The sequence below is a fragment of the Onychostoma macrolepis genome, chromosome 11 (assembly GCF_012432095.1).
Source record: "Onychostoma macrolepis isolate SWU-2019 chromosome 11, ASM1243209v1, whole genome shotgun sequence".
Lineage (NCBI taxonomy): Eukaryota > Metazoa > Chordata > Actinopteri > Cypriniformes > Cyprinidae > Onychostoma > Onychostoma macrolepis.
In genome coordinates, this window is record NC_081165.1 from 23,711,968 (window position 1) to 23,726,840 (window position 14,873).

Here is a 14,873-nt window from a genome sequence, read left to right on the forward strand (position 1 = left end):
CATTTAATTGTTGTATTTTTATAACATTTTTGGTTTTGAGATATTGCATAATATATTCAAGATGTTGGCGGGAAAAGGGGATGCACCATGTACCTTGGGAATAAGTGTTAAACACTTTTATTCTCAGAAAACCAGACAGGTACAAAAAATATTTTTCAGTTGAATAGGATGTCAGAAATAGATTCATCCAGATTTTAACAATATTTTTCTTGTACATTTTTTTCTGTGACAGAAAATATATCGGTCCACTACAGTGGACGTCAAGCACCAAAGAGTATAATTCTGCCTATGGGCCTATATATATAGGTTCTGCCTTATTTGTATGTTTTATTAAAATTATGATATAATTTACACTTGAATGGTTTTATTGAACAGAAATATTAAATAGTCTTCAGATTTGATCATTTATTTCAATGCTTACAGTCTATATTTATTTATTAGGTCATATAAAAGTGTAGGCATGTATACATACTGTATGAGTGCAGATATATGTGTGCATGATTGCGTTCGAGTTTGTGGTGGGAGGGTGTGTGTGCTTGTGTGTATGTGTGTGTGTTTGTATTTGTGCTCACATGTGTATGAATAGCCCCCCACCCCCACTCTCCCCCCCACATTGCCCCACACAAAAAAGTATTACTTTAAGTCTGAAATGAATCCCAATTGAATTAACTGTGGCCTGTCAAAGAATTTTCACTGAAACAGCTATTATTACCTCAGACAAATAAGTTAAGCAAACAGACTGATGTCGGTGTACACCTTTTTCATTTAATACACCAGTCTCAAAAGGAAGCACAGCAGACAGTCTTCACCACAAGCTCCTCTGGTAGCCACATTTTCTTAATATTTGAGGTTATATTCATAACATCAGATATTGAATTTTGGCACAGTAAATACATGAATCTTGAACACTGCCACATTATACGTACTATAAGTTTCAAAACTCAAACATCCTATAGCAAGGCCTTGCTTGCCCAAGGTATAGATAAATCACTCTATTGAAAATAATTAAATCCATCACTGACTACTGTTGCTATTTTTGCCTCAAAATTGATTCGTATTCAATGAAGTTAAACAGAGATGCATTGTTGGGTGCTGCCCCTTTAAGAACGTGATTTCAGTGGGCCCATGGGATTGCAAAAAAAAAAAAAAACACTGATAGAGAAAAGTTGTTCATCCATGTTGTTCTCCTGTTTAAGCTTGCTGAACTTTTATAACAATTCCAGATTTAAGCTATAACTTAAACTATATATTCCCAGCGTGGTGAGTAATTCTTATGTTGTTTAAGTGTATTGATAGTTTCTGAGGTATTGCTATGTAGATCGTTTTTTGCGATAAGCGCCATAGCGCCTAAACGGTTAATATTATACGCTTGTGTTTGCAGTTTGTGTAGACATTTGTTGTTTATTATGTTACTAGTTTAAATATTCGTGCGATATGTTGCATTTAGTTGGTACACAAAGTTTAAGCAAGTCTGTGACACGAGAGACTGTTCTAGAAATCCGTATATCACGTGATAATGCTTAATGCAAATGTAATATGTGAAACATTACTGAATATTAATTGTGAACTGTTTTGTGTTTACAGTTTGACCGCACGTATGCATATGTATGCAAATTCTAACTACAAGTAAACAACAACAACAACGACCAAAATGTGTACGGTGTGAGTGCTGCACTAGTGGAATAAAGGACAAAATCAAGTTCCAAGTTAATGTTATCATTTCATGGGTAACATTAAAGTCAAACACGAGGAAGAAAGAAAATTAATAACAACATGGATCAAGAAACAGAAGAAATTTCTACGCTAGATCAACAACAAAGGGGTCTCAAGCGTCAACGTGGAGGTGCAAAGGCTGCTGTGACATGCTTGATGACACAGATTACAACCGCTATGAACTGTAATCAGCCCAAAGAGGTAGAGATGAAACTTGCTGCTTTGGATGAGGCTGTTAGGCGGTTTCATGAGATTCATGACATGCACCATAAAACATTAGAAGATGATGATGACCTTGATGCTTCTAAGGGCTATTTAACGTCAGTCCTGCGGGATGTGCAAGACTTGCAGCACACAGTTTTAAGCTGGCTTGACGATTTTAAGCCATCAATGGAATCGTCTGATGCATCAAACTTCCAAGAGGAACAAAAAATGCTTGATGAAGCTGGTAAACCGCAAATGTCTCCTGTAGACCAACTATCTACGCAGTTTCAAGAGCTACAGAATCTAAGACAGAAAGAAAATAAAGAGTTCTCTGTGCTTTTAGCTCAACAAGAAGATCGTCTGCGTGCAGAGTTTAAACTACAACTTCAGCGAGCTGAATTTGAAATGGATGGACTAAAAGGCTTACTGGAACTCAAAGACGCTGAGATGGAGGAAAATCGACAGAAGGCTGAATTAACGACAATAAACAAAAATTTCTCAACTCCTGTCTCAGGTAACCCATCCCTTAACTTTCGTCCATCACTCTCTGCAGTAAATGAGAATTCTTTATGTCAACTACTAGAGCTGTCAAGGCAACAGTATCAGTCACACATTGATTCCATGCACTTACCACCTGTTGACATCATCAAGTTCGATGGAGAACCCTTAAAGTACTGGCAGTTCATGAGATTGTTCTGCTCTGTGATTGATAAAGAGACAGTGCCAGATCAAGAGAAACTCACTCGACTGCATCAGTACACTGTCGGCCAAGCTAGAGATGCTATCTCACACTGCTTGTACAACCCCAACTTTAGCCTGGGTTATGCAGAAGCCATGGATATTCTGAAAAGACGTTTTGGCAATCCATATGCAATATCACAAGCATGGGTCGACAAGGTGCTCAATCACAAAGACATTAAAGACAACAAGCAGTTGCAAAGTTTTGCAGACATTCTGTGCAGCTGCAGAGACACTTTAAAGGCAATGAAGTGCGAGGAAGAGCTGAATGGTGGACGCACTTTGCTACAAATTGTAGAAAAGCTACCTGAAGACATAAAGAAAAGATGGCTCATAATAAACTACGAGATCATCAAGTCTGGCCGTTTGCCGAAGTTGGATGACATAGTCAGTCTTGTTGAATCTGAAGCTGCTAAGAGAGCTGATCCTATCTTCGGGAATCTTCTTACTCATGCCAGTCGAAATTCTCCAGCGAGTTCTAAATCAAATGCTAAGTCAAGTTTTAATAAGAAAAAGCAGACGTTCGCAACAGTGTCAGTTACTAATGAATCCACTACATCGTCCACACCAAAGACAACATCAGGATTTAAGTGTCCAAAGTGCACTGACAGACACTTTCTGAACCAGTGTCAATCCTTTAGAGCTCTGTCTGTTCAGGAGCGCTTCGCCTTTGTTCAACAAAAGCAACTCTGCCTGAACTGTTTCATGAAAGGTCATCACAGCACAGTCTGTACTCGCAGCTGGGTATGTAAGGTGCCTGGATGTGGGAAAAGGCACAACAGTTGGCTGCACTCTGCTATTGTAGCTTCTAATAACGACAAAAGCCAATCTACTAATCAAGCTACTGAAGATGAGCCAGCCGTTGACCCGCCACAAGCCATTCAAGCACATGCCACCAGAAAATGCATAATGCATTGAAGTCAGTCAAAAGAAGATTGCACTTCCAATTCTGCCTGTAGTGGTTTCAGACAGACACAAACGATTCTCTATGAATGTCTTTGCTTTGCTTGACAGTGGTCTAATGGGACCTTTGCTTCTAAGAAGCTAGTTCATGCTCTTAAGCTAGACTCACGTAAAATGAACATTAAGCTGAACACCATGGAGACCAAAAATCTCAATGTAGTCACCCTAGCAGTAGATCTACAAGTTGAAGATGCCCAACAAAGGACCTCTTACCTGATGAAGGGAGTGCTCTGCCGGGATCACCTCAACATAAGTCTAGACAACCTAGTCGCACAGCATGAGGTGTTCCAGTGGCCGCATCTGAGGGAAATTGCAGATGAAATCAGTTTACCTGATGTTGATCTAGCCGATGAAGTTCACCTGCTGATAGGTCTAGACCAACCAGACATACTTGCTCCTCGTGAGACACGCTGTGGTGAGTCAGGTGAGCCTTACGCAATTCTGACTGGCCTGGGGTGGACACTCCATGGACCAGTAGCTGACGGTTCAACGTCTGTCTCTGCCAATTTCATTCAAGCTGACCACTCTCTACAACAAGCTGTTGAAAGATTTTGGAAACTGGATGATCCAGTGCATGTGAACAATGACTCATTGTCGGTAGTCGATGAAAAGGTTGTGGATCTATGGAACAAGCAATCAGTCAAAGAAGATGGTCACTACACACTACCAATCCCTTTCAAAGAACATCCACCACGACTGCCTAATAACTACACAATGGCCAAACATCGATTAGACCTTCTAGGAAAGAGGCTAAAGAAAGATCTGAGTTTGCGTCAGAAGTATACAGAAGGTATAAGAGACTCTTTGCTGAAAGGATACGCAGAGGAGGTCGTTGACATTAACAGAGAAGATGGTTGCGTGTGGTACCTGCCACATCATCCAGTGCTACATCCACGCAAGCCAGAGAAGGTTCGTATTGTCTTCGATTGTGCAGCACGGTACCAAGGTACTTCACTGAATGATCATGTTCACCAAGGCCCAGACCTTACCAATAAGCTACTAGGAGTTCTTCTCAAGTTTAGGCAAGAACCCATTGCTCTGAATGCGGACATCGAGAGCATGTTTTATCAAGTCCGAGTGCCATCTGATGAAAGAGATGTGCTTCGCTTCCTGTGGTGGGAAGATAACGACCCAGACAAACCACCTAAGCATTATCGTATGACGGCTCATCTGTTTGGAGGTGTCTGGAGTCCTAGTGCTGCCAATTTTGCCTTGCAACGAGTGGCGGAGGACAATCATGGAAACTTCTCGGACGACACAGTGGAAACGTTGAAGCGAAATTTTTGTCGACGATTGCCTTAAGTCAGTGCCAACAGAGGAGGCCGCCATTAAACTTGCTTTGGAACTCCGGGAACTGCTCACCTGTGGAGGCTTTAGATTAACCAAGTGGTTAAGCAATTCTAAGGAAGTGATGAAATCAATACCAGCTGATGATTGGGCAAAATCGTTACATGAGGTAAACATTGACCAAGAGGATTTGCCATTTGAACGAACATTGGGCGTCCTTTGGGATGTAGAACGAGATTGCTTCACATTTAATGTCAAGTCAGTGGACAAGCCTGTAACAAAGAGAGGAGTATTGAGCACTACCAGTTCCATCTATGATCCTTTAGGATTCGCAAGCCCTTTCGTGCTCAAGGCTAAAGCAATCTTTCAAGAGTTGTGCCGCATGAAAGTTGACTGGGACGAGGAGTTACCTGTGGACATAGCAGCACAATGGCACAGATGGTTGAACGACTTGCCTCTGTTGTCAGCACTGACAATTCCAAGATGCCTTAGACCAACATCCACTAGTTGTTTGTTACCGACCCAGCTCCATCACTTTTCTGATGCTTCGGAACTGGCTTACGGTGCTGTTTCATACATCAGGATTGGCGACACCTGCAGGCTGGTGATGTCAAAGGGCAGACTTGCTCCAATCAAGCCAGTTAGTATACCACGACTGGAGCTACTAGCAGCAGTAGTTGCTACAGAGCTGGATCAGCATATCAAGCGCCACTTGGATATTCCAATTGAAAGGACTTTCTTTTGGACAGACAGTACTATCGTACTTCAGTACATCAACAACAAGCATTGTCGCTTCAAGACGTTCATCGCTAACCGTATTTCAAAAATACATGAGCGTTCAGAAACATGCCAGTGGAGACACATTGACTCTACTTCGAACCCTGCGGATGATGTCTCTCGAGGAATGAATATGGAAGAGATTTTGTCGAGTGAACGATGGGTATCTGGTCCGCACTTCCTACAACTTGAGGAGGAATATTGGCCTGCTCAACCTATCATAAATGATTTGCCAGAGGAAGCAGAGATCAAACGAGCCAAAGAAGTCTATGCAGCTAGCATAAAACCAAATCAAGTGATGAAAAATGCAGTGGACAGACTACTGGAACGATACTCCAGTTGGCATCGATTAAAAAGGGCTACTGCTATCCTGTTGCGTGTCAAGGCTTTGTTACGCAAGAAAACAAGTGCGCATCTTTCTGACCCCATCACTGTCTGTGAGCTCCAACAAGCAGAGTTAGCCATTCTCAACTACATACAAATGGCATCTTTTGGATCTTCTCAAGCCAAACCCAGTTCTCTTCTCAAGCTTAAACCCTTTGAGGATGAAAACAACCAACTCCTTCATGTGGGAGGAAGACTAACAAATGCCCCAATTCCCTTTGAGGCTAAACATCCAGTGATCCTACCCAACAATCATCACGTCACCCAGCTGATTATCAGTCACTACCATCTTCGCTTGGGTCATGCAGGTCCAGAGCGAGTACTTGCAGAAATTCGTCAACGTTTCTGGATATTAAAGGGACGTGCTGTCATCAACCGAACTCTCAAGTCATGTCTACAGTGTCGCAAGTTAAGAGCTAAGCCACAAATCCAGCAAATGGCAGACTTACCTGACTCTAGAGTGACACCAGGTGAGCCTCCATTCACTCGTGTGGGCATAGACTACTTCGTTGCAATTATAATAATATTAATTGTGAACTGTTTTGTGTTTACAGTTTGACCGCACGTATGCATATGTATGCAAATTCATTCTGTGACACGAGAGACTGTTCTAGAAATCCGTATATCACGTGATAATGCTTAATGCAAATGTAATATGTGAAACATTACTAAATATTAATTGTGAACTGTTTTGTGTTTACAGTTTGACCGCACGTATGCATATGTATGCAAATTCTAACTACAAGTAAACGACAACAACAACGACCAAAATGTGTACGGTGTGAGTGCTGCACTAGTGGAATAAAGGACAAAATCAAGTTCCAAGTTAATGTTATCATTTCATGGGTAACATGCATGTAATTATTGAACCTTTTCAATGTGCATTGGTAGGCTAACAAATAGCAAAATAGGCAGGCAAAGGACAATCTATAAGGTGTAGTCACATTAGAGAAATTTTGGCAAAATTTAGCAGGCAAAAAAAAAGGTTTATTGTCAATAGAGATGCATGACACACCACTCACACAGAAGTCCCTATTAGACCAAGCATTTTCATCAATATGTGATGTTTTTAACTTCAAACCAACTAAAATATAAGTAGTGCTTTAAGTTAAAATGCTTTAATGATTCATTTGTTTCTTACAAACAAACACACAGCTTTTCACTTCACAAGATGTTAATTGATGGATTGGAGTCGTATGTATTACTTGTGGATTATTGTGATGTTTTTATCAGCTGTTTGTACTCTCATTCTGACGGCACCCATTCACTGCAGAGGATCCACTGGTGAGCAAGTGATATAATGCTAAATTTCTCCAAATCTGTCCCGAAGAAAAAACTCATTTTGGATGGCCTGAGTGTTATTTCTTAAGAGTGACAGGCAACCATAACTGGGAGCAATAAACCTTGGCTACTAGAATGAGAAAATCTCTTTGTAGCCAACTTGGTCTATAAAACTCTCACAGGAAATTACAAGGAAACATGCCTCTTGTCAAGTCCACAGAAGGGTTATGAGCTACGGGTTCCTGTGAAAATCGCTTTGTTATGATTATGATCTCTCTGAGCACTGTGAGGATGATAAACGTCTCAAGGAACATTCACACCTCCCACAAATTATTGGATTCCATTACATTGTGGGCTCAAGAGATGAGGCTGTCAGAAAGATTAGGGACGGCACTGCACCAGTCCACCCCTGCTTTACACCCAGCATGCCCTTTGCATTAGACACCTAAAAACCCATGCAGTGGCTGCTGCTGTTTTATGACATGTTCTATGCCCTCCTACAGTATGGGTATTGCAAAGCCTTCCGATGTGAGTCCACTATCCATGATATCACTTTCTCCAGTGAAAAAGTCATCTTGTCTGAATCAGGAGAGAAATATGCACAGATCAAGCATTGTTAATAAGTGAAAACAGTCCAAAACATTACTAAACAAATATGTTGGATTTTGATGTGAGAAGACAACAGGGGATGGATTTTTTGGAGGAAGCACTATTTAAGACACCTTAATGATAGATTTGTTTGTTACAAACATGCAGCTTTTCACTTCACAAGATGTTAATTGATGGATTGAGTCGTATGTATTACTTGTGGATTATTGTGATGTTTTTATCAGCTGTTTGTACTCTCATTCTGACGGCACCCATTCACTGCAGAGGATCCACTGGTGAGCAAGTGATATAATGCTAAATTTCTCCAAATCTGTCCCGAAGAAAAACTCATTTTGGATGGCCTGAGTGTTATTTCTTAAGAGTGACAGGCAACCATAACTGGGAGCAATAAACCTTGGCTACTAGAATGAGAAAATCTCTTTGTAGCCAACTTGGTCTATAAAACTCTCACAGGAAATTACAAGGAAACATGCCTCTTGTCAAGTCCACAGAAGGGTTATGAGCTACGGGTTCCTGTGAAAATCGCTTTGTTATGATTATGATCTCTCTGAGCACTGTGAGGATGATAAACGTCTCAAGGAACATTCACACCTCCCACAAATTATTGGATTCCATTACATTGTGGGCTCAAGAGATGAGGCTGTCAGAAAGATTAGGGACGGCACTGCACCAGTCCACCCCTGCTTTACACCCAGCTTGCCCTTTGCATTAGACACCTAAAACCCATGCAGTGGCTGCTGCTGTTTTATGACATGTTCTATGCCCTCCTACAGTATGGGTATTGCAAAGCCTTCCGATGTGAGTCCACTATCCATGATATCACTTTCTCCAGTGAAAAAGTCATCTTGTCTGAATCAGGAGAGAAATATGCACAGATCAAGCATTGTTAATAAGTGAAAACAGTCCAAAACATTACTAAATATTAATTGTGAACTGTTTTGTGTTTACAGTTTGACCGCACGTATGCATATGTATGCAAATTCTAACTACAAGTAAACGACAACAACAACGACCAAAATGTGTACGGTGTGAGTGCTGCACTAGTGGAATAAAGGACAAAATCAAGTTCCAAGTTAATGTTATCATTTCATGGGTAACATGCATGTAATTATTGAACCTTTTCAATGTGCATTGGTAGGCTAACAAATAGCAAAATAGGCAGGCAAAGGACAATCTATAAGGTGTAGTCACATTAGAGAAATTTTGGCAAAATTTAGCAGGCAAAAAAGGTTTATTGTCAATAGAGATGCATGACACACCACTCACACAGAAGTCCCTTTTAGACCAAGCATTTTCATCAATATGTGATGTTTTTATCAGCTGTTTGTACTCTCATTCTGACGGCACCCATTCACTGCAGAGGATCCACTGGTGAGCAAGTGATATAATGCTAAATTTCTCCAAATCTGTCCCGAAGAAAAACTCATTTTGGATGGCCTGAGTGTTATTTCTTAAGAGTGACAGGCAACCATAACTGGGAGCAATAAACCTTGGCTACTAGAATGAGAAAATCTCTTTGTAGCCAACTTGGTCTATAAAACTCTCACAGGAAATTACAAGGAAACATGCCTCTTGTCAAGTCCACAGAAGGGTTATGAGCTACGGGTTCCTGTGAAAATCGCTTTGTTATGATTATGATCTCTCTGAGCACTGTGAGGATGATAAACGTCTCAAGGAACATTCACACCTCCCACAAATTATTGGATTCCATTACATTGTGGGCTCAAGAGATGAGGCTGTCAGAAAGATTAGGGACGGCACTGCACCAGTCCACCCCTGCTTTACACCCAGCTTGCCCTTTGCATTAGACACCTAAAAACCCATGCAGTGGCTGCTGCTGTTTTATGACATGTTCTATGCCCTCCTACAGTATGGGTATTGCAAAGCCTTCCGATACTTGCAGTTGCAAGAGTGCATATTTTAAAAAGTAGTGAAGTATAGACATTTTAAAATAGGGAAGCAAGTACATGGTGTAAAGTGAGTTCTTTATGACAAATGTCTTTATGAGTGAATTATTTGCTTAATAAAACAATGATTCGTTCAGTAACGCCACTACTGTTTGTTGTTCGGAGATGAGAAACTGTCGATTCTGCTTTGGCTTTGCTTAAAACCATTTTCATTGGCAGAGCAAAAAATAATAATAATAAGCAGAAAACTGCATGTTTGTAAGAAAAATACTTTTTAAATATGTATTTTTTTAACTTCAGACCATTTAAAATGTTACAATGTGAGTCCACTATCCATGATATCACTTTCTCCAGTGAAAAAGTCATCTTGTCTGAATCAGGAGAGAAATATGCACAGATCAAGCATTGTTAATAAGTGAAAACAGTCCAAAACATTACTAAACAAATATGTTGGATTTTGATGTGAGAAGACAACAGGGGATGGATTTTTTGGAGGAAGCACTATTTAAGACACCTTAATGATAGATTTGTTTGTTACAAACATGCAGCTTTTCACTTCACAAGATAGCCTACTAATTGTTCGATGACTTTCGAATCAAATTCAAGATAGAAGCCCAGTGAGTGCATTCAGTGTCATTGGATCTTGAGCAGCTTGGTTGACCTGCCTAACTTCTGCTTTTGAGTAAATCATGTCAGAATTTTTCAGAAGTAGCTCATTTTTAAGTTAACTACCAACAATGTGTGACACTCTATAAACAGTGGCTTGTTTCTTGCCTGAATTTGGCTGATGAGTGGCAGGGGATTAAAGCTTTTTACCTTTTTAAGTATTCTGAGCTTCTCAGGGAGAAAACTGTAACAAAACAAATGCTCCAGCGATCAGAAAATGATGCGCATGACTGAGCAATGAGGAGACTTGTGATGGGTTACGTAAGAACAGAGATAGAATTGTTAATGTTAAACTCAAATATTTGCATGATAGGACTTCAGTCTCAGTGAGTTAATTACAGAATGATGTGTAAGAGAATGAGACTTTCTTAATGTAATTCTCTTAATTTGACATTGTGATGAAAAAAGAAAGTCAGATAATTGCTTGGCAGAAGCAAATAACAGGGTGGCTGCATTGTTTTTAATTTAATTATGAAATGGGATATTCGTGGGAATTCTAATCTGCAATCATGTGTGTCCCTCACAACCGTTTAGCATGCTGATTGCTGTTTAACATTTTGATGCTCATTATGGGGTAATAGCCTAATGACAATAATGACTTTCTCAGATGATATTATCAGTGTTATCAGATAATTCAGTTTAAAGAAATCAACACTGTGACTGAGGGAGCATCAAACTGCTTTGAAAACAAAATCTTTTATATTAGATAAAGGCCATCAGATTTAAAAGGACTGGTGATCCAACATATTACTTTAATAAGTAAAGTTATTTTATACAAATCTTCCACTATGACTAAACGAATAACCTCCATAAATTACGCATATCGAATCGAATAAACCACATTTATTCTGTACATTTCTAATGAGATGTAAAAGTGTGCTGCCCTCTAGTGTTACCTTTATAAACTGACACATACCGACTTTATTGTATAGGGCTATGGTTAGTGCTTGGTCTGTGTTGTAGGCCTACACTATATTTGCGTGTTAATGGAGGAGTAATTTATAAATACACAACAGAAAATGTATCTTAAGCCATTGCTTTTAACCAAAAGTCTGTATAGTTGGAAAAATGGCACAACATCATCACTCACTTTTCAGAAGAGCAGTTATCTGCATTTGGGAGTGTAACAGGGAGACTGAGAGAGGCGTGCTGATCCATATGCAAGCTTTTATTAAAAGACGTGGTCAAAACAGGCATGGGTCAGACAATGGAAAACAGGTATATCATGGGCAAGACACAAGAGTAGTCCAGTAAACAGGCGAGGGTCAATCGACGGCCAACGTGATCCAGGGAGCGAGGCAAATGGTTAATTCAAACAGACAGACAATAGTCCAGACGAGGGGCATACATATTCCGAAACGGCAATACAAAGAGATAATTCAAGACAGGCTATAATTCCAGGGCAGTGAACCAGTGAATCAAGCGAGTTCATTGAGTTTGTCTCCCAGTGGTGAATCATTCAGCGTGGTTTTTACCTGATCTCGGATCAGTTTCATCAATTTATAGACAATTTTAACAAAACATTTGTGTAAATAAAAGGATGAGAAGTAGTTAATATATATTTCTGGCCTCTCCATAAAACAAAACAAAACTAGCCCTGCAAATTAATATCAAATATTTTAAAAGCCACATATTATACAGACATTTCATATTTAATGGTATTTTATCATTTTTATGGCATTTAATGTATTATACTTTCAATAAAACATTTGCAATGGCGTTTTAAAATCTGTTTTTATACATGTTTTAGTCTCAGTTTATGTTGCATTTACACACTTTTGACCAGCAGACGTCACCAGCGTGTGGTGTTTCGAGCGCTTCAAAACAGTGAATCATTTTGCGAAGGTCAATTGATTCCAAGCTTCGAAAAGGTTCGTTTCTCCCATCACTACAAGACAAGGGAAACCAGACTATGAACAAGACTAAACTAGAATCAGGAAACTCTGAATGGTTCCGTAATGTATTAGCGATAAACCCTAAACAATACTCAGCACTGAATGGTTGTTTGAGACTGATTTTTATAGTGTGTGAAATTGGCTGCAGGTGTAAATGTAATCAGTGAAATGGAACATGGGAAGTGTAGTCCGGAGTGACATGTATGCGTAATGTGAGCTGAATGTGAGAGTCCATGTAATAGGAGGGCGACTGTTACAGGGTATCCTGTTGTACTGCTTAGGCAGCAGCTCCACCTTGTGGAAAACTTGGGTATGTTAACATGTAACAGGAAGTCAGCAGTTGTTGTGCTACGTGTGCATGTGAGTTCTGCAATAGATAAATACACGGATCTTAACCCGCTGTAGGTGTAGCGTCCTTATTCACCAACTTGCAACATGGTGTCAGAAAGATTAGGACCCAAAAGTGAGCTTATGTAGCCTTCGCTAACGCGACGCGTTTTGTTTGTTGACTGGAAAGTTAAGTTCGCGGCGATCCAGTTAACATTAGCCATAACATTGTGACTGTAATATGGCGTCGTCCATTCCGCCACCGGAGCCGATGAAGATGTCTGGTGACCTGAGCAGCAATTGGGCAAGTTTTCGAGCAGAGTTTGACGATTACTTGCTGGCGACCGGACTATGTGAGAAAGATGCGGACGTGCAAGCGGCAACACTGAGACGGCTAATGGGCAGTGAGTGCCGACACTTATACAAGCACAACCTGGGCCTCACACAAGACCAGCAGAAAGACGTAAAAGCCATACTGGAAGCACTTGAAGACTACTTTACACCCACTAAAAATGTCATCTTCGAGAGGTACGTCTTTGGAAATCTTAGACAAGAGGAGGGTGAGACTACTGATACATTTGTTACGAGACTGAGAGAAAAAGCGGCAACATGAATATGGAACCTTAAGAGACCAGCTCATAAGAGACAGGCTTGTTCTTGGAATAACTGATGAGGGTGCGAGACGCTGCCTGCTTAGAGGAAAAGACCTCACATTGGCAATGGCGGTTGAGATTTGCCGCGCTGCAGAGATTATAGACTGTAAGTTGAAAACTATGGCGCTGGACACCTCTAGGCCTGGGGAAAGCCTTAATGTGGCAGAGGGACAGCGACAGCGACCTACCAACAGGCCATTTGAGCAGACCATCAAACCTGCACAGAGCATGAGAGGGACAGGCGAGTGCAGGTACTGTGGAACTCAACACAGACGTGGGCGGTACCAGTGCCCCGCTTTTGGGAAAACATGTCGCTTGTGCGGCACCCCCAATCACTTCGCTAAAGTGTGCATGAAAAGAGGCCAAAACACACGCCAGTTGCACACTATGGACGCCCCCTCTGAAGAGGACCAAGATGATGATGGCGGCAATCTGGGCCAGATCTACACAGCAATGAGCATAGGAGCAGTGAACACACAGGGTAAGAAGTGGTTTGTCAACCTCCCACTACAGAATGGGCCCCAGAGATGCCAGCTCGACTCTGGAGCAACCTGCAACGTGATGAGCATCAAGGACAAAATGAGACTATCACCCAGGACGGCTCTTCAGCCTAGTCTCACCAGACTGAAACTTTACAACAGTGCTTGGATGAACTCAATGGGCCTGTTCAGTACTCAGTCCGTCATTAGAGGCAAGAGACACAAACTTGACTTTGAAATCGTGAAATCCGGCCAGAGGCCACTGCAGAGGAGCTGAACAGTGTAGAGCACATCAAGTTGAGCATGCTGACTAAAGAGAGCTTAATCAGCACATACTGTGATGTCTTCAACGGCCCCATTGACTCTCTGCCTGGCGACCTTCACTTTGAGCTGGACAGCACTGTGGCCCCTGTGCAGTGCGCTCCCAGAAACGTACCAGTGGCCCTCAAAGCAGCCGTCAAAGCACAGTTGGACCAGTATGAAAGGGATGGGCACTTAGTCACAGTCACACAACCCACTGACTGGATAAGTAATCTGGTCATAGTAAAGAAGCCAGAGAAACTTAGGCTCTGTATTGACCCCAGACCCCTGAACCGAGCTCTCAAGCGGTCCCATTACCTTATGCCCACCTTAGATGATGTGCTGTACAAACTGCCAAAAGCTCGTATCTTCACGCTGGTGGATGCGCGGGATGCGTTTCTACAGTGCCGCCTGGATGAGGAAAGCAGCCTGATGACTACATTTTGGACGCCGCGGGGCAGGAAACGCTGGCTGAAACTCCCTTTCGGCGTGTCGGTTGCACCAGAGCTGTACCAGAGGAAGCAGCACGAGCTCCTGGTGGACTTGAAAGGAATTGAGCCTATAGCTGACGACATCTTAATTGCGGGCTGCGGCGATACAGAGGAGGAAGCCATTCGGGACCATGATGCAAACCTCACCGCACTGATGGACAGATGCAGGGAAGTAAAATTGAGGCTGAGTCTGAAGAAA

General features: G+C 41.4%; 2 protein-coding genes across 4 annotated transcripts; both read left to right on the plus strand.

Annotated features, from left to right (window-relative positions):
- The first annotated feature begins 1,142 nt into the window (after positions 1–1,142).
- On the plus strand, positions 1,143–3,579 carry LOC131548960 (uncharacterized). 2 transcript variants are annotated; one of them, XM_058790590.1, is made up of 3 exons: positions 1,143–1,260; positions 1,585–2,161; positions 2,261–3,579. In XM_058790590.1, exons 2-3 carry the CDS (start codon positions 1,774–1,776, stop codon positions 3,571–3,573), a joined length of 1,701 nt encoding a protein of 566 aa, XP_058646573.1. In that variant the 5' UTR covers positions 1,143–1,260; positions 1,585–1,773; the 3' UTR covers positions 3,574–3,579. The 2 variants fall into 2 exon arrangements, with proteins under 2 accessions (XP_058646573.1, XP_058646572.1); XM_058790589.1 differs by having other exon boundaries at positions 1,585–3,579.
- Positions 3,580–5,029: 1,450 nt separating this feature from the next.
- On the plus strand, positions 5,030–7,923 carry LOC131548961 (uncharacterized). 2 transcript variants are annotated; one of them, XM_058790591.1, is made up of 2 exons: positions 5,030–6,536; positions 6,770–7,923. In XM_058790591.1, the coding sequence occupies exons 1-2, from the start codon at positions 5,030–5,032 to the stop codon at positions 6,772–6,774; spliced, it is 1,512 nt and encodes a 503-aa protein (XP_058646574.1). In that variant the 3' UTR covers positions 6,775–7,923. The 2 variants fall into 2 exon arrangements, with proteins under 2 accessions (XP_058646574.1, XP_058646575.1); XM_058790592.1 differs by lacking the exon at positions 6,770–7,923 and adding an exon at positions 6,621–6,634.
- The last annotated feature ends 6,950 nt before the right edge of the window (positions 7,924–14,873 follow it).